Source organism: Taudactylus pleione, unplaced genomic scaffold, assembly GCF_031769625.1.
Source record: "Taudactylus pleione unplaced genomic scaffold, aTauple2 ptg000129l, whole genome shotgun sequence".
Lineage (NCBI taxonomy): Eukaryota > Metazoa > Chordata > Amphibia > Anura > Myobatrachidae > Taudactylus > Taudactylus pleione.
Genome location: NW_028284531.1, coordinates 16,645,465 through 16,665,170, shown reverse-complemented (window position 1 = coordinate 16,665,170; position 19,706 = coordinate 16,645,465). Strand labels below are relative to the sequence as shown.

At 46.3% G+C, this 19,706-nt stretch overlaps 1 protein-coding gene across 2 annotated transcripts in view; it reads left to right on the top strand.

Annotated features, from left to right (window-relative positions):
* Nucleotides 1–19,706, top strand: part of SERINC4 (serine incorporator 4) — a 119,104-nt gene that overhangs the window by 49,832 nt on the left and 49,566 nt on the right. For both annotated transcript variants that reach the window (XM_088473009.1, XM_088473008.1), the window contains exons 5-6: nucleotides 15,015–15,108; nucleotides 17,155–17,366. In XM_088473009.1, coding sequence (XP_088329135.1) covers nucleotides 15,015–15,108; nucleotides 17,155–17,366 — 306 coding nt within the window. The remainder of the gene's footprint in view (nucleotides 1–15,014; nucleotides 15,109–17,154; nucleotides 17,367–19,706) is intronic.

The following is a 19,706-nucleotide window of genomic DNA, read 5'->3' as shown; positions in this document are numbered from 1 at the left end:
ACATTCCTCTGCGGTTGCCGCTACGACCGGACCTTCTGTCTCAGGGTCCTTGCCTTCACCCGGACCTGACTCGGCTGTCTTTGACGGCGTGGCTGTTGAGACGGCCATGCTGAGGTCCCGGGGGTTTTCCAGCTCTGTGGTGCGTACCATGTTACGAGCTCGGAAACCGTCTTCCGCGAGGATATACCATCGCGTGTGGCATACGTTCTTCCAGTGGTGTTGACCGAGAGGTTATGCACCGCGGGAGTTTCGTCTGTCTCGGATTCTCGCCTTCCTGCAAGCGGGACTAGATCATGGGCTTCGCCTTGCTTCTTTGAAGGTACAGGTTTCGGCCCTATCTGTCTGGTTTCACCGTAGGATTGCTACAATCCCGGATGTGCGCACCTTTATGCAGGGTGTTCTCCGCATTCAGCCGCCCTTTGTTCCACCTGTGGCGCCTTGGGATTTGGCTGTGGTCCTGAGGGCTCTCCAAGGACCGCCGTTTGAACCACTGGGCTCAGTGGATCTTAAATGGCTAACAGCTAAGACTGTTTTCCTTCTGGCCATTGCTTCGGCCAGACGTGTTTCTGAGTTAGGGGCTCTTTCTTGTAGACCCCCTTTCTTGGTTTTTTATGGGAACAGGGCAGTGCTCCGCACTCGGCCCGAGTTTCTTCCCAAAGTTATTTCCCAGTTTCATATTAACGAGGAAATAGTTGTTCCGGCCTTTAACTCACCGGGTCTTTCCGTGGGTGAGGCCTCTTTGGATGTTGTGCGGGCCTTAAGGACTTATGTTGACCGCACTTCTTCGTTTAGGAAGTCGGACGCTTTGTTTGTCCTCTTTGGCTTCCGTAAAAAGGGTTGGCCTGCTTCAAAGCAAACTTTGGCAGCCTGGATCCGTATGGCTATTTCTGAAGCTTATCTTCATGAAGGCCTACCGGTCCCTCCTTCTCTGAAGGCTCATTCCACTAGGTCTGTGGGTCCTTCGTGGGCAGCTCGACGTGGTGCCTCGGCAGTTCAGATCTGCAAGGCTGCTACGTGGTCTTCTGTCCATACCTTCGTGAGGTATTACAGGTTTGACACCTTCGCCTCTCAGGATGCTTCCTTCGGGCGGCGGATTCTCCTTTCTGCACAGGAGCGTCCCCACCCTTAAAGGATACTGCTTTGGGACATCCCCAAGGTATCCTGTGGATACCCTATGGACCCTGAAGTAGAAAATATGAGATATGGTAAGAACTTACCCTTGTTATCTCTATTTCTACGAAGTCCATAGGGTTCCACAGGACTCCCGCCCTGTCGCACCTGTGCTGCAGATGGGCTTTGCTCTGGTCACCGGTTTTCCGTCTCCCTCTGGTGAGAATGTGATTCTTGTATGTGTCCAGATCTTTGTTCTCTCTCTTCCTTCTCCTCCTCCGGCCTATGGCTTGGTAACTAACTGAGGTGCCTTGGCCCGGGGGCGGGGTATAGGAGGGGGACCTAGTGCATCCTGGGAGGCTGAAAGCTTAACTCTTTGGTGCCCTGCGACTGACGTCACACCTATACCCAAGGTATCCTGTGGAACCCTATGGACTTCGTAGAAATAGAGATAACAAGGGTAAGTTCTTACCATATCTCATATTATCTTGTGCATTACTGTCGGACGCACAGAACATAGAATAGCGCTATATGCAGATGACGTGATACTAACTTTGACTAATCCCCGACAATCTCATCCTAGTTTATTTGAAGAAATAGATGCATATAGTCGGCTTTCTAACTATAAAATCGACACTGATAACTCTGAAATACTAGACCTCAATGTCCCCTCCATAGACCTCACTTTCCTCCAAACATCTTACCCGTTCAAATGGCAACCTCACAAAATTAAATATCCGGGGGTTTATCTTACCAAATATTACACTGATCTCTATGCTGCTCATTTTTCGAAGCTTATAGCTTCTATAAGCTCCGATTTATCAACCTTTAATAGATTACTCATATCTTGGTTCGGTCGCATGGCTGCAGTAAAAATTAATGTTTTACCCTGCTTGCTTTACCTTTGCTTTGCTTTACACTTCCAGTACATATACCCACAAAAATACTAAAACACCTTCAAGGTAAATTATCTGATTTAATTTGGATGGGTAGGAAATCCAGAGTGAAGATGCACTTACTACAGAAACACCATACCTCCGAAGGTTTGGGAACGCCAGATCTCCTCAAGTACTATCGGGCAACACACCTTGCATCATGTATACATTGGCATTCCTCCCCGAAGCAAAGAATCTGGAGACATATAGAAGCCAACGTTTTATCATTTTACTCACCATCTAACCTTCTCTGGTGTTCTCCTGCTACCAGTCCTACCACCACTGTTCGTTTCACACTGACCATTTGGGATTTCTGCACCAGATTATATGACCTTCGGTCCTCCCATCCCTTACTAACTCCTCTCTGGAATAACCTTGCTTTCCCACCATGTATGGACCACAGGGTATTTTATTTTTGGACCCGCCAGAATATTCTTTTTCCCTTAGTCATCGCACTATCACGTTGGGTGGCGGTTTTCTGGAAGCTGAGGCCAGAGGCTGCGGGAGGAAACGGAGGCGAGGGGCCTGAATGTACGGCCTCCGCATCCACAGGTCTTGGTCGTTGGCGAGACCTAGTCAAAGGTGCGGAATCTAACCCACGAGATGGTGTTCGCCAGTGACCCCACCAATCGGGATATGGGCTTTGAACTGCACCTCGTAAGCAGGTCACGGTCCTTTGACTAGGTGACCAAAGCCTGCGGGAAAAAGGAGAAACGAACACTTGTGGCCCAAAGGGTCTGTGCCAGTAAGGGGCACGTAGGGACACTGTACTTGAGGTACAAGGAAGTGTGCACTGCAGACACACTCTACCGGGTTGCCGGTCAGAAAGAGTGCACCACGGTGCAATACTGTAACACCTAGGTAGAGACCACAGAGTCCAGTAACGAGGTGGGTAGTGGTACTGGAGCCAGCCAGAGATTATGACGCTGGAGAGGTGGGTACGTATAACTACACTCAGGCTGTGATGGTAAAGCACTGGTGAAATGGATAGTATACTGCACACAGGCGAGGTGATAACACACTGACAATATAGCTGCACACAGGCTGAGGTGGTAAAGCACTGGTGAGATGAATGATATAGCTGCACACAGGCTGAGGTGGTAAAGCACTGGTGAGATGAATGATATAGCTGCACACAGGCTGAGGTGGTAAAGCACTGGTGAGATGAATGATATAGCTGTACACAGGCTGAGATGGTAAAGCACTGATGAGATGAATGATACAGCTGCTCACAGGCTGAGATGGTAAAGCACTGATGAGATGAATGGTATAGCTGCACACAGGCTGAGATGGTAAAGCACTGATGAGATGAATGGAATAGCTGCACACAGGCTGAGATGGTAAAGCACTGATGAGATGAATGATATAGCTGCACACAGGCTGAGGTGGTAAAGCACTGGTGAGATGGATGATATAGCTGTACACAGGAATAGATCACTGGAAGCAAGGGAACCTGGAACGAGAGACCACTAGTAACAGTAGCAGCGACAATGGTTGTTCAGGCAACTACCTGATACACAGGAGCCGGAAATATACCCCTGGAAGCCCACTGATTGGTCCACAGCGTCAGCTGACCGGCCAGACTGTCAGGGGAGGAAAAGCAGTCAGAGCAGGAAGTGTCATGGCGGCGCCCATGACACAGCATCAGGGAGAATGCTCAGCACCTCCCACGTCGCCGCACGAGTCGCCCGACTGCCCGGGAAGTCAGATGAAGCCGGCGGGACGGTAAGGGACGGCCAATCCCCGGCTGAACTCTGACAGTACCCCCCCTTTTCAGGGTGGACACCGGACACCCACCAGGTTTACCAGGAAATCTATTATGGAAGGCTCGAACCATTTGAGGCGCGTGAACGTCTGTGGCCCTGATCCATGCCCTTTCTTCCGGACCGTACCCTTTCCAGTCAATGAGATATTGGAGTTTGTTAGATTGGGTAAATCGAGAGTCCAAAATCCTCCCTACCTCAAACTCTGTACCTTGAGAAGTTTGCACTTGAGGTAACTTGGGAGCAGAAGTTTGAAAACGATTCAGCACTAGAGGACGCAGTAAAGAAATATGAAAGGTATTGGATATTCTTAGTTGAGGAGGGAGTTCCAACTTATACGCGACTGGGTTGATGACCTTGCGAACACGGTAAGGACCAATGAAGCGCGGAGCTAGCTTCATACTAAGTACTCTCAAACTGATGTTCCTGGAGGATACCCAGACTTTATCTCCAACTCTCAGCAGTGGGACAGTGACACTTCGTCTATCCGCAAATTTTTTGTAGTTCTTAGACGAAGAATGAACCCTCTTCCAAATGGTCGCGAAGGACTCCACCAATTTAGAAACTGCAGGAACCTCTACAGTAGGCAAATTTTGAAAATCTGGGACTCGAGGATGTCTCCCAAACACCGTAAAAAAAGGAGTGGCTTTGGAGGAAGTGTGATATTTGAAGTTAAGCGAAAATTCTGCCCAAGGTAATAGATCCAGCCAGTTATCTTGTGAGGAGGAAACGAAGAGTCTTATGAAAGTCTCCAGCTCTTGGTTAACTCTTTCGGTTTGCCCATTAGTTTGTGGATGATAGGCTGAAGAAAATTTTAACTTGGTTCCACAAGTGCTACATAAGGCTCTCCAAAATTTAGCTACGAATTGAACTCCGCGGTCGGAAATGATCTCTTTAGGAAGTCCATGCAACCTAAATATTTCCTTAATAAAGACTCTTGCCAACTGTGGAGCAGAAGGGAGACCCATTAATGGAATAAAGTGTGCCTTCTTAGAAAAGCGATCCATGACTACCCATATGGTATTGTATCCTTGGGAGCATGGTAGTTCAGAGATGAAATCCATGGATATATGGGTCCAAGGCGTATTAGGAATGGGCAGGGGTCGCAGGAGACCTGCTGCCTTCTTGCGAGGAGTCTTATGCTGAGCGCATTTTACACATGAAAGAATAAATTCTCTAATATCCCCTTTCATTGTGGGCCACCAATAGGAACTGGACAAGAAAGACCGTGAGAGGGCGTCAGCTTTTCTGTTTAGACTGCCAGGACGAAATTTAAGTTTTAAATAAAATCTTGAAAAGAACAAGGACCGACGGGCCTGTCTAGCATTTAGACGGTGAGCCGCTTGGAGGTAGATTAAGTTTTTATGATCCGTTATCACGGTAACTGGAAAGTTGGCTCCTTCCAACAAATGCCGCCATTCGATTAAAGCTAACCGGTATAGCTAGTAGTTCCTGGTCATCAATTCCGTAGTTCTTTTCGGCATGGAAAACTTACGAGAAAAATACCCACAGGGATGGTACTTTCCATCACTTGAGATTTGAGACAGTACTGCCCCTACCCCTACTGAAGAAGCATCTACCTCAACTGTGAATGGTTTGTCCAATTGGGGTTGGCACAGGATAGGTGCAGTGGAGAAGGCTTCTTTTAATTTTTGGAAGGCTTGGATGGCAGTATCTGGCCAGCGAATGGGATTGGCCCCCTTCTTTGTGAGATTTGTGATAGGTGACACCAGTGTAGAGAAATTTGGTATAAACCGCCGGTAATAATTTGAAAAACCCAAAAAGCGTTGAGTAGCCTTCAAGGATTTGGGTAACGGCCAGTCAGAAATGGCTTTTAACTTCTCCTGATCCATCCGGAGGGTCTTTCCAGAAATTATGTGCCCTAGGAAGGGTACCGCGGTTTGTTCGAAAAGGCACTTTGATATTTTTCCATAAAGGTGATGCTTCCGGAGGCGGGACACGACTTCGCAGACATGCTGGCGATGATCCTGCAAAGTCTTGGAAAAAATTAGAATATCATCCAAATAGACTATAACAAAACTGTAGAGAACATCCCAGAAAATCTCGTTCACGTAACCTTGAAATATCGCTGGGGCGTTGCAGAGTCCGAAGGGCATTACGAGATATTCGAAGTGGCCGTCTCTGGTGTTAAAAGCGGTCTTCCACTCATCTCCAGCTTTAATACGAATTAAATTATACGCACCCCGCAGATCAAGTTTGGTGAACAAAGAGGCCCCGCAAACTTTATCAAAAAGCTCCGGAATCAGAGCAGAGGATATCGATTCTTTACAGTAATCTGGTTGAGACCACGGTAGGCAATACAAGGCCGAAGCCCACCGTCTTTCTTGCTAACAAAAAAACCCCCTGCCCCTGCTGGAGAAGTAGAGGGCCGGATAAACCCCTTAGCTAGATTTTCTTTTATATATGCCGCCATAGCGGCTGTTTCAGGAACTGATAATGGGTAGGTTCGACCCCGAGGAGGGTTCTTCCCTGGCAGGAGCTTAATACCACAGTCCCAAGAACGATGAGGTGGAAGTTTATCCACAGCCTGTTCGCAGAATACATCGGCAAAATCTTGATAAGCTGCTGGTAGACCGGGAACAGAAGAACACTTGGGCTTGTCAGACGGGGGGAAGCTTATATTTCCACTGGAGGACACCGTATTAGTGCGGACAGGGAGTACTTGGACGAGACATCCATGGAAACAACTTGGACCCCATGATAAAATCTGCATACTGGACCACTCAAACGTAGGGTTGTGCTTTTGTAGCCAGGGGAGGCCTAAAACTAGTTCATAGGCTGAGTCGGGAAGAACAAAAAATTAAATTGTCTCCTGGTGCAGACATCCAATCTGGAGGAACACTGGCAGGGTTAAGCACAATTTATTTGAAAACGCTGATTCCGTTCGGCGGTACTTAACCGGGATCTGTTAATTTGCATTGGCTCCTTACTGCTAAGGAAGGAAGGAGGGGCATTACCTCCCAAGGATGGGCGATCCCGAGGACGATCTCCACGCCCCCTATTTCCCCACCGCTCTCTATGGCGAAGGTCAATCTTTATACAGAGGGATATAACATCCGAGAAGGCGGGAGGTAAATCCCTAGATGCCAATTCATTTATTTATTTTATTTATTTATTAATTAACAGTTTTTTATATAGCGCAGCATATTCCGTTGCGCTTTACAATTGGAAACATTGATAGAACAAAACAGGGTAATAACAGACAGACATAGAGGTAAGAGGGCCCTGCTTGCAAGCTTACAATCTATAGGGAAATAGGCATTGCTACACAAGGATAGGTGCTATATATTGCAATTTGGTCCGGCCAGAATGCAGAGTTTCTTGGTGGGCTGCATGATCCAGTCACACAGGAATGTCGGCAAAATGTCAGGAGTATGTGAAAGAAAGACAATATGTGAGGTTATGTGTGGACTGTGAGAGGGGATGTAATAAGACATGGAAGCTATGAAGGTTATGTGGTCGGTTCTGGAATCTGATAAGCTTGTCTGAAGAAGTGAGTTTTCAGGGAACGCTTGAAGGATTGAAGAGCAGAGGTAAGTCTTATTGTGTGTGGTAAGGCATTCCATAGAGTGGGTGCAGCCCGAAGAAAGTCCTGTAACCGTAAATGGGAGCAAGTAATGCGCGGGGATGAGAGACGCAGATCTTGTGCTGAGCGGAGAGGTCGGGTTGGGAGATATATTGAGATGAGTGAAGAGATGTATGTTGGTGTAATTCGGTTAATGGCCTTATGTGTAAGTAACAGTATTTTGTATTGAATACGGTAGAAAACCGGCAACCAATGGAGGGACTGACAGAGCGGGGCAGCAGACGATGAACGTTTGGCAAGGAAGATAAGCCTTGCAGCTGCATTCATAATGGATTGTAATGGCGATAGCCTGTTTTTGGGAAGACCAGTAAAGAGACTATTGCAATAGTCAAGGCGGGAAATAATGAGTGCATGAATTAGAGTTTTTGCAGTGTCTTGTGTGAGATATGGTCGAATTTTGTATGTTTTTAAGATGTATGTAACATGATTTTGAGACAGATTGAATGTGGGGAACAAAGGACAGTTCAGAATCAAGGATGACACCAAGGCAGCGAGCTTGTGGGGTGGGGTGGATTGTTGAGTTATCAACAGTGATAAAGAGTTCAGATTGGTAACTGTTATTGGCCGGTAGAAATATAATTAATTCTGTTTTAGAAATATTAAGTTTCAGGTAGCGAGATGACATCCAAGATGAAATGGCAGAAATACATTCAGTGACACGGACCAATACAGATGGTGATAAATCTGGAGAGGATAGGTAGATTTGAGTATCATCCGCATACATATGGTACTGAAATCCAAAAGAGCGGATTAGTTTGCCAAGAGAGGTGGTATAGATTGAGAATAGCAAAGGACCTAAGACAGAGCCTTGCGGTACTCCAACTGATAGAGGTAGCGAAGAGGAGGCAGAATCAGAAAAACGAACAGAAAAAGAGCGATCAGATAGGTAGGAAGAGAACCAAGAAAGGGCTGTGTCCTTAAGACCTAGGGATTGTAATGTTTGTACGAGAAGAGAGTGGTCAACAGTGTCAAAAGCAGCAGAGAGATCTAGAAGAATTAGAAGTGAGTAATGGCCTTTAGCCTTGGCAGTGACCAAATCATTTACTACCTTAGTCAGTGCTGTCTCTGTGGAGTGCTGGGAACGGAAGCCAGACTGAAGTGGGTCCAATAAGTTGTGGGTGTTAAGAAAGTGTGTGAGGCGGGTGTAGACAAGTCTCTCCAGTAGCTTGGAGGGGCATGGGAGCTGGGAAATAGGACGGTAATTAGAGAGAGTGTTAGGGTCAGAATTTTGTTTTTTCAGAATGGGAGTAATCACTGCATGCTTGAACAGTGATGGAAAGATGCCAGTAGAAAGAGAGAGATTACAGATTTTAGTTAGGGTTGGGATGAGCACAGGAGACAGAGTTTTACTAATTTGTGAGGGTATAGGATCTAGAGGAGAGGTAATAGAGTAGGAGGATGAGAAGAGTGTAGATACTTCATCTTCATTTGTGGGGTCAAATGAACAGAATGTGCCAGAGGGTTCAGGTAGGGAATTGAGTAGGTCACTAGCTGAGGAAGAGAATAACATTTCATTTCGGATATTATCAATCTTCTCCTTGAAATAGGAAGCAAGATCTTGTGCACAGATAGTAGCAGGAGGCTTGGGTGAGGGAGGGGTAAGAAGCAGTTTAAATGTATTAAAAAGTCGCTTGGGGTTAGAGGCTTGAGCAGAGATAAGAGATTGGAAATATATTTGCTTGGCAGTGTCCAGAGCAGTACGATAAGAGTTGTAGATAGACTTATATGTGAGGAAGTCACTTGGAGTGCGAGACTTTCGCCACTGACGTTCCACTTTACGTGAGAGTTTTTGTAGATGCCTTGTTAAGTTAGAATGCCACGGTTGACGTCTGAGTCTACGCGGAGTGTGATGGGTAGCTGGAGCTACTTCATCGAGGGCTTTTACTAGAATCTGGTTTAGGTGTGATGCAGCAGTCTCAGGAGAAGTGAGTGCAGAAATTGGTGAGAGTAGTTGTTGTAGAGAGGTAGATAGTTGTTGAAAGTTAATCACATTAATATTTCTGCGGGTTTTAGGAGGTTTGGTTGATTTCACTGACATTGAGCTTGATGTAATGGAGGAAAGTGTGCAAGTGATAAGATTGTGATCTGAGAGAGGGAAAGGAGCATTAGTGAAATCAGAAACTGAGCATAGTCTGGTAAATACAAGATCGAGGCAGTGGCCCTCCTTATGAGTAGAGGAGTCAGTCCATTGGGAGAGGCCAAGAGAGGAGGTTAGAGAGAGTAGTTTGGAGGCATGAGGAGATTGTGGACTGTCAATGGGGATATTGAAATCACCCATAATGATGGTGGAGATGTCTGAGGACAGGAAGTGAGGGAGCCAGGCTGAAAAATGTTCCAGAAATTGTTGCGGTGGCCCAGGTGGGCGATAGATAGCAGCAACTCACAGAGAGAAAGGGGTGAAAGTCCTGATAGAATGTACTTCAAATGATGTAAATGTGAGTGAAGGTACCTGTGGGAGAACTGTGAATGTGAAAGATTGGGAGAGTAATATTCCTACCCCACCTCATTTACAATTGCTAGGCCTGGATGTGTGTGAGAAGTGTAGGTTACCATGTGAAAGTGCAGCAGGGGAGACAGTGTCTGATTGTGTGAGCCATGTTTCTGTTATCCTTCATCCTCTCAGATAAGTCATGTAGGAAGGCTGCCTTCAGTGCTTCCTCGTTCCATTTTAGTTCGGACGCCAGGGTTTGAAATTGTACCACATATTGCCCGACGGACCGGGTACCCTGACGAACGAGGAGCAAATCTGAAGAAGCAGAGACGGATCTCCCGGGTTCATCGAAGATCCTTTTGAAAGCTGCCACGAACTCTTCATATCTAGATACGAGTGGATCTGTTCGTTCCCACAAGGGGGAGACCCAATCCAGAGCTACCCCGGTTAATAACGAAATTACATAGGCCATCTTAGACCGGGAGGTAGGGAAATTCTGGGGTATGCATTCAAACGGGATCTCACACTGGTTTATGAAACCACGACATCGTTGAGGCGTACCATCGAACCTCTCGGGAGAAGCCAAGTGCAAACAGGATTTTTGAGGAACGACCCCCGAAGGTAATACCGGAGAAACCGTAGGAGCGACAGAAGGTGGAGCATGAGACATAGTAGCCAGAGTGTTCTGAATAGACAGGAGCTGACCAGATAATTCCTGTAGGTACTGGGCCACATGTTGCTGTGCCGCCTCTTGGTTATCCATGCGAGCTGTTAGCTCCTGGAGATTCCCAGTACCTGGGGAGCCCGTAGCTTCCATTGGGCCTGAACAAACTGTCACGCTGGGAGGCGGTTTCCTGGAAGCTGAGGCCAGAGGCTGCAGGAGGAAATGGAGGCGAGGGGCCTGAATGTACGACCTCCGCATCCGCGGGTCTTGGTCGTCGGCGAGACCTAGTCAAAGGTGCGGAATCTAACCCACGAGATGGTATTCGCCAGTGACCCCACCAATCGGGATATGGGTTGAGCTGCACCTCGTAAGCAGGTCGCGGTCCTTTGACTAGGTGACCAAAGCCTGCGGGAAAAAGGAGAAACGAACACTCGTGGCCCAAAGGGTCTGTGCCAGTAAGGGGCACGTAGGGACACTGTACTTGAGGTACAAGGAAGTGTGCACTGCAGACACACTCTACCGGGTTGCCGGTCAGAAAGAGTGCACCACGGTGCAATACTGTAACACCTAGGTAGAGACCACAGAGTCCAGTAACGAGGTGGGTAGTGGTACTGGAGCCAGCCAGAGATTATGACGCTGGAGAGGTGGGTACGTATAACTACTCTCAGGCTGTGATGGTAAAGCACTGGTGAAATGGATAGTATACTGCACACAGGCGAGGTGATAACGCACTGACAATATAGCTGCACACAGGCTGAGGTGGTAAAGCACTGGTGAGATGAATGATATAGCTGCGCACAGGCTGAGATGGTAAAGCACTGATGAGATGAATGGTATAGCTGCACACAGGCTGAGATGGTAAAGCACTGATGAGATGAATGGAATAGCTGCACACAGGCTGAGATGGTAAAGCACTGATGAGATGAATGATATAGCTGCACACAGGCTGAGGTGGTAAAGCACTGGTGAGATGGATGATATAGCTGTACACAGGAATAGATCACTGGAAGCAAGGGAACCTGGAACAAGAGACCACTAGTAACAGTAGCAGCGACAATGGTTGTTCAGGCAACTACCTGATACACAGGAGCCGGAAATATACTCCTGGAAGCCCACTGATTGGTCCACAGCGTCAGCTGACCGGCCAGACTGTCAGGGGAGGAAAAGCAGTCAGAGCAGGAAGTGTCATGGCGGCGCCCATGACAGGGACTCCCATCCCCGTGCACCAGGCTGCCCGGGACACAGCATCAGGGAGAATGCTCAGCACCTCCCACGTCGCCGCACGAGCCGCCCGACTGCCCGGGAAGTCAGAGGAAGCCGGCGGGACGGTAAGGGACGGCCGATCCCCGGCTGAACTCTGACACGCGCCTTTACGATCCTTTCCTGATTTTGCTAGTTTACAAACTCGTTATTCTCTCCCACATAAAGTTTTCTATCAACATCTACAAATACGACACTTTTATCAAACACTCCCACGGGGCCCTCTTCCCACCTCTAGTTGCCCCATAGAATCTTTATGAAGAAATTCTCAAAATACTAAAGGGCTTATCTCTACCATATAGCAATTGCTACTCTGCCACAATCAGCCCCAAAAAGAGGCACATGAATTGGCGTGGGAGGGCGACGTGGGTGAGGCTCTGACCCCCGAGGAGTGATCCGAAATCAGACTGGCAGTTGCCAAAAGCTCCATTTCCATTCGCATGAAAGAAAATTCCAATAAAGTCTATTTCCACTGGTATTTAGTACCTACCCGTCTCCGCGCAATGTATCCTACTGCTTCCAACCTCTGCTGGCGACAATGCGGACAGCAGGGAACCCTGTTGCACATCTGGTGGACATGCCCCTACATCCAATCTTGGAAAGAGGTCCATGATTTAATTAAATATATAACTGTGCTGCAAACGCCAGATACCCCTCTCTATTCTTTATTATCTAGACCCATACCATCTTTCCCACGCCAAACACAGAAGTTGATCAAACATATATTAAGTGCAGCCAAATGTCATATTGCGTTGCAATGGAAATCGACCAAATCTTCTATTTCAGCCACAATTAAAGCTGTTTGGTCCTTCTATAGACTGGAAAGAATCACATCGTTCCTACATGATAGCCCTGCTACTTTTTTTAAAATCTGGACCCCTCGGACAAATCATTTTGAGGCCGAACCTCCTCTATCTACAATTTAGTTTTGCTCACTTCTTATGTTTCTGGTTGACACCCGCTGACTGCTTCTCTCCCATGTCTTCCTCTTTTTCTATCTCTCTCCTTTTATCCTCTCCCCAATACTCCTAGTTTTTTAATTTCAATTTTATTTTATTTTGTTTGTTTGTTTGTTTAAAATGCATTTTATTTGTTGCTCTTTTGTCTCTGTCTGCCGACATATTTACATATTTTTGTGCTGTCAAATCTGTATCTTATTTTTATTTTATTTCTATTATCCTATATTGTTAATTCTATTTTGGACTGTTTATCTGTATATTGCATATAATTGAAAAATTCAATAAATAGATTAAATAAAAACAAAAAAATGATCCTCGTGTTCAACCTTGTGGTACGGTACTAGTGTCTAGGATTGCATAAGCCATCTCTATGTTATCCATATGCCATTTTGGGGTCTATGTATAGTCATCTAAAAGGAATCACAGTCGCCTGGGACAAATAGTACTAGATTATATGATTTTTTTTTTAATAATTTTTTTTTTTACCCATGTGTTTTCCTACGTGCATTAAAAGTGCTAATACATCCAACTCTAAATGCGTCCCATAGAATATAACAGAAACAAAACTTGTACTAAATATATATTCCATAGATCCAGCCAGTTCTTTCCACAGAAATGAGGGCCTTTATTATACGGGCTCTATTTATTAACATTATTTTGACTAAACTAAAGTGAAAAAGGGTGTTTTCACACCCTTTTCACATTAATTTAGTATCACCTATAGTTATTACAGGGCAATTGGAGTAGAATTCGTAAAATTCTACTCCAACACCTAAGTATCACTTATTTTTAGTAAAGCAGATCGCATTTCCCATAATTGTAATGGGAAATGTGATCTTACCAGAGGGCCTGATTCAGAGCCGGACGCTATTTGCGCTCGCTCGTTCATGAAAAAGGGGCCGGATATTTAAATTGATCGCTCGCTATTTGCGGTCTGTTGACGCCTCTATGTCTGAGCGAGCGAACGAAACATGCGCTCGCTATTTTGTAAAGACGCCCCCTGGCCGCTCGCATCCTACGTCATCTCCGCTATTTATTTGATTAATCGAGTACATCGACAGGCGTCTGAACTGCTCGCAGTGCTTGTGGTAGGATTTTCCTACCGCAATCATGCGAACAGTTCAGGCTAAGAAACAACCAAGTGACGTGGTCGATGACGCTGCTTTGTTAATTATGCACACCCTTGGCACGCCTGCTTTCGGATCACCACTCCCCGTTTTCAAGCACCTTCCCCTGTTACCACCCACAAACGCCTCATCCTGTCACTCAAATTAGCAGGCACTCGCCATTTTGCGAGCGCTCGATTTCCGACCGCAATGACTGGTTGGCGCATGCGCATTACGACCCATACGCATGCGCAGATGTGCGAACATCGCTCGGAGCGAACGAGCGGCCGCTTACGAGCGGCTCTGAATCAGGCCCAGAGTTACTAAAAATACAATGTGAAAAAATATCGGGGAAAGCCCTGTGATAATAACGCCACCTGGAGGTGGCGTTATCCAGGGTCTCCCCCGGTTACCGGACGCCTGCTCCGCTCTAACGGGGAGAGCAGAGCCGGGAGTCGGTCCCAGTAATCAGCTATGTGGTCTATACAGACCGCAAGCTGATTAGTGTAAAAAAAACAGAAAAAAAAAAATAGTAAAAAAAAAAATTGACTTACCTGACTCCAGGGACCGGTGATCAGGCCTCCAGTGATGACTCCCCTCCGGTTAGCTGGTCTCCCATAGTGCACTGCTGCCCGGTCATCAGGTGATCGGGTCCCAGTGCAGTATGGGAGATCACCTGACCTGAGGCATGGAGAACATCACCGGAGGCCCGGATCATGCAGGCAAGTGTAATTAAGGGAGAGGGGGGTCACGGGGGGGTGAGGGGGTCGCAGGGCCGGGGCTTAGCGCCAGGGGGGTAGCAGCGGCGAAAGGTCGGTGCATGCGCGGGCACTTAGTCATGGTGATAAGGCTCCGAAGGGGATTCGCAGGGACAGAGCTTTATCGCAAGCTCTGTCCCTGCAAGGGATTTGTAGTAAATCCCTGTGATATTGCCTGGTTAATATCACACTACAATCTGCATTCAATATGCAGATTGTAGTAAATAGAGCCCTATGTATTCTTTAAAGTGTGCACATTTAACCCTAGGATGTTGATGATACTAGATCATTATTAAATAGTAACTAAAGATATAATAAGAAATATATTCACATAGGTCCACAATCTCAGACCTAAGGTAAAAACAATGTATGTGTTAGGCTAATGTTGCACTTTAATAGCCTTTGCCATTTGTTTTCTCAGTGTGGCACTATGTCGGTGTGTGTGGCGGATTCTCATTTGTCCTCATCCAGCTGATTCTGATAACAGCATTTGCTCACACCTGGAACAAGAACTGGTGAGATTTCCTTCTGCTTAAAGAATATGACTTTACTTATTCTGGATGATGACTTATTTCAGACCTGTCTGAAAAATGGCAAAAACAATGGGAATAATTAGTTCCATGTATACCCCTACTGTCACCACACGGGGGCAGTACAGACAATGTGCCAGCAATGAAATAACTTTCCTTCTATGCCATCATTAATGTCTTAGTAGAGAACCTCTAGACATATTTGAATGCTACTCCTTTTTGGAGAATAGTATGCAAATCTGCATTTTCACTGCAGTAGCTGTCACTTCACATAATGGCAATTATGTGTATGGTCCAGTCCTGACATCAAACTCAGGTCCTGATTTATAATTCAGCGCTAATGCATTCGTAACTGCGATCTCTTATGGATCACATTTGCTAAACTATGCTAATGTCTTCCAAATCTTAACCGAGCATAGGGACACCCACTGCTGCCTTTTCAGGGGCGTTTTAAGAGAGGAAGGGGCCCGTGTGCATACTCAATGCGGGCCCCCTCCTTTCTGGTGCGTTGCCACGGCAGGTGGTGCAGCAGTAGATTTTGGCTTAGTGCCAGAATCTACTGCAAATGCGCGGTTCTCCGGGAAAATGGCAACCGCTCTATTTTCTCGGGGACAGCAGAACTGCGCATGCACAGAGGGCCTGATTCAGAGCCGGACGCTATGACCAGAGCGCTCGCTCTGAATCAGGGCCCTCCTACCTAAACGTGGAGCGGCCTCCTGGCCGCTCGCATAGCTGTGGGTGACTACCCACAGCATATACAAGCGGCCAAAAAGACCATCGCGACCATCGGGCTTGCGACGAGACCCTGCGGTAGGGTCTCGGTGACCGCAAGCCCTGGAGTGATTTTGGCTCTATCAGAGCTAAAATCACTCCCACTGACATCACTAGTGATGTCAGTGGGGCCGGACCCAGGCGGTAGGCGTTCCCATGGGAACGCCTCCGCCTGGCAGCCACGTGGCAGCCGTCTGGCAGCCACGCCCCCGGCACGCCCACCAAAGGGGGTGTGCTGTCAATCACCATCGACAGCACGCCCCCTTTGGTGCGAGACCCGGAGCGACGGCTTCCCCGTCGCTAGCCGGGTCTCGCGCATGCGCACGACAGAGCAGCCTCCGTCATGCGCATGCGCACTAGGGCACCATCGACCCGCTGAATCAGGCCCAGAGTCCGGAAAATGTCCGACACCATTATCCCAGTGATTTTTGCTGCTCTGCAGCGCTGGACGGCTGGTGACTACAAGGTAAATACGGGTAAGTATTAAACTATATGGCTGCAGGGTGTGCGTTGTGGGCCTCCCTGGACCCAGGGGCCCATATGCACCGCACACCCTGTACCCATTATAGACACTCCCCTGTGCCTCCTTATAACCATCTGATGACATACAACAGCATAAACATCAGTAACATCGACACACATCGGCTAGTCACGCAGCATGTAAGTCATGCCTGACCAGACGCAAACACTGCAGCTCTCCTGACACGCAGAGAGCTCTCATTCTGTACAGCAGATCGCAATGGCTAATTTATGCATGCCCATGAAACAGCGTCTTCTAACTGCCCCCCCGTAACCACCCCCAAACGTTGACTACTCACTTTGCAAGTGATTCCTATGTACAAGAGTAATAGCAATAGCAAACAATCGATCGTTCTGCGGTAAGAAATCGGCATTGTGTAGGACTCTGAATGAGGCCCCCAGGGTACATACAGCTATCTCACTGTGTGGTGGCTCATCACTGAAATATGTTTAAACAGCATTCTCAGTTACCACAGCTCCTGTTATGAAGATGCAGAGATGCTAAACTCGTAAACACCTATGAATGACTGTAATAGGGCTTAACATATATTTCTCCAGAATCAGATACTACATTGTTATTAATGGGAAATTAAGCATAAGGCTATGTGCCAGAGGATGATCTGGGACACTAAACTTACATGCAATAGATAAATATTTTATTGTACAATACACTCACTGCAATGTATACACTGTATTGTTTGTACATGGTCATAAAACACCTGTCTCTCCTCTGTCTCCCAGGCTGACGGGTGCACTGAAAGATAAGCGCTGGTATATTGCTGTTCTCATGACTACATTGCTGTTCTATTTTATTGCCTCCCTGGCCTTCTATTTCCTATACACATACTTCACCCACCCAGCTGGCTGCCTGCTGAACAAAGGACTCATAAGCATTAACATCAGCTTGTGTATAATCATGTCCTTCATTTCCATCACCCCTTGTGTACAGCTCAGTAAGTACGGTATATGTTTGGCTTTCCGGTACTTTATAGATGCTCGCCAGTAAATCACGGAAGGGTGAAAAGCTGTCTTACACAGGGAGAGATTCACTGTAACATGGATTGATAATAATTACAGAGGCTAGCACTGGCCACACATTATTTAACTGGTTATATCCAACAATGGGGTACTATATAACAGATGGCGCCAAACATATATAAAAATGGGAAAAAATAATTTGACTAATAGGGTAAGAGATATGGAATGATACATATACTTATAAATCACTTCCAAACAATCGTACGCCAAACATGTAGAGCAGAATCTTCCTCCTTTCTATTTCTCTGGAATATATGCCTCAGATGAAATGACCGGAAAAACAAAAGATCATATGGAAATTCAAAGTGTAGTATTTCTATAACCAGAATTCTTATAAACCCCGATATTTGGGTTCCTTTGTTTATCACTGAGAAAGAGCGTACCCCAACTCACAATAATGAATAATATGCAGTACATATAAAGGTATCTTTATCTTATCTTCCACACTCTAAGTTAGAAGCCCTCCAGATCTTGAATATAAACGTACCCCACTTACAGGGCTCAATTCCTGTCGAATCCTATAACGGTTTCTTTATAGATCCTGTCTCACCGTTCTCTCCCCTTCACACCAAACTGGGGGAACCTTGGCCACAAAAGGAGATAAAAAGGTCTTGGTACCTCTTTACTTATCCAAATAATTTTTATTGTTAACAACATATAAACAAATAATGTTAAAAACATACGATGAGTCCCATACAGTGGTAAAAAAATACCTGACCTGGATCAAAAAGATGTTAAAATAAGTCCGGACTTCAGGTCGGTAAATGACTCACCACCGTTAAAACTCCAAAACCACCAGGTGGGGGGAGGACCATTTGTGGTTTTGGAGTTTTAACTGTGGCGAGTCATTTACTGACCTTAAGTCCGGACTTATTTTAACATCTTTTTGATCCAGGTCAGGTATTTTTTTACAGTGATGTGTTGAAGGAGTGGTGTACCTTTAGGATACTAGTATAGAGGGCTACCAATTAGCGCACTGGTCGTTTCCAAATTATCTATTCTATTTAACTGGTTAGTTTGCAGCCATTTCTTGAATTTGAAATTGAAAAAAGTGAGCTATGTTTGAGATAGTCAAAAAGGATTCATCCACTTTCCAGCTCATTCTGATACATGATCACTGATTTTAATGGTCAAATCCTGAATGGTGAGATTGGAGCTAAGGGCCTGTTTCAGACGCGTTCGCTAGATGCGGCCGCTCGCTCCCTGCGTATGTAAATTTATCTAAGTGACGTCAAGGCAGGCGCTCGCACAGCAAGACATAAGCATGCCCACTATGTCTTGGCGAGCGATCACTTTGTGTTTCCAGATGCCCACCAGCCTGTCTTTAGCCGCCCACTAGCGTACGTCGTCTCCAGGAAGTATATATAACCATCGGTACATTGGGAACCATCGAATCAGACCGCAGCGCATGCAGTTGACTGTACCCTACCGCAAGCACTGCGAGCAGTTCAGTGTAAAATTCAACCAGGTGACGTGTACTATGACACTGCCTGTTAATTATGCACGCCTCTGAAACGGCGTTGAAACACTCTGGCACGCCTGCGTCTGCAACTCCAATCCCCCGTTACTACTGCCCTGCCCCTGTTACCACCCACAAAAGGCCTTTCCTGTCACTCATTCCACTGGGTTGTCTTGACAGGGTGAGCGAGCACATTGAAATCGCTCTTACTAGTTTGCGCAAGCACACTGCGAACTACAGGCATGCGCACATTAGCGAACATTGTCTGCAATGAGCGGCCGCTTGCTAGCGAGCAGATCTGAATCAGGCCCTAAGAGCGTTGCAGTGTTCAAATTAGAAAAGAAAATTTAAAATATTTTTGTATTATTTCAAAATATTGAAATGGAGTTTAAAAAGGGAAATATATAAAATTGTATTCAATTTGATGCAAACGCCGAATGCGCCTGTGAATGTAAACTGCAAATTTCAAATAGCAAATTTTGAGTCAGGTCCATTAACATTTCTCACAGCAAATGAATGATGAGAGCGAGGAAATATTACATCTGCCTTCCATACGGGGAGCAATTGTGCGTATCTGAAACTTTATATTACATTGCATAGACAAATACTTCCCAAACTCGGTCCTCATGGCACCCTAACAGTCCAGGTTTTCAGGAAATCCATACTTAAGCACAGGTGACTCAATTAGTACCTCAATCAGATAGATTGATTATACCATCTATGCACAAGCATGGATATCCTTAAAACCTGGACTGTTGGTTGCATAGAGTGTGTTTGAAGATGCATTTCTCAACTG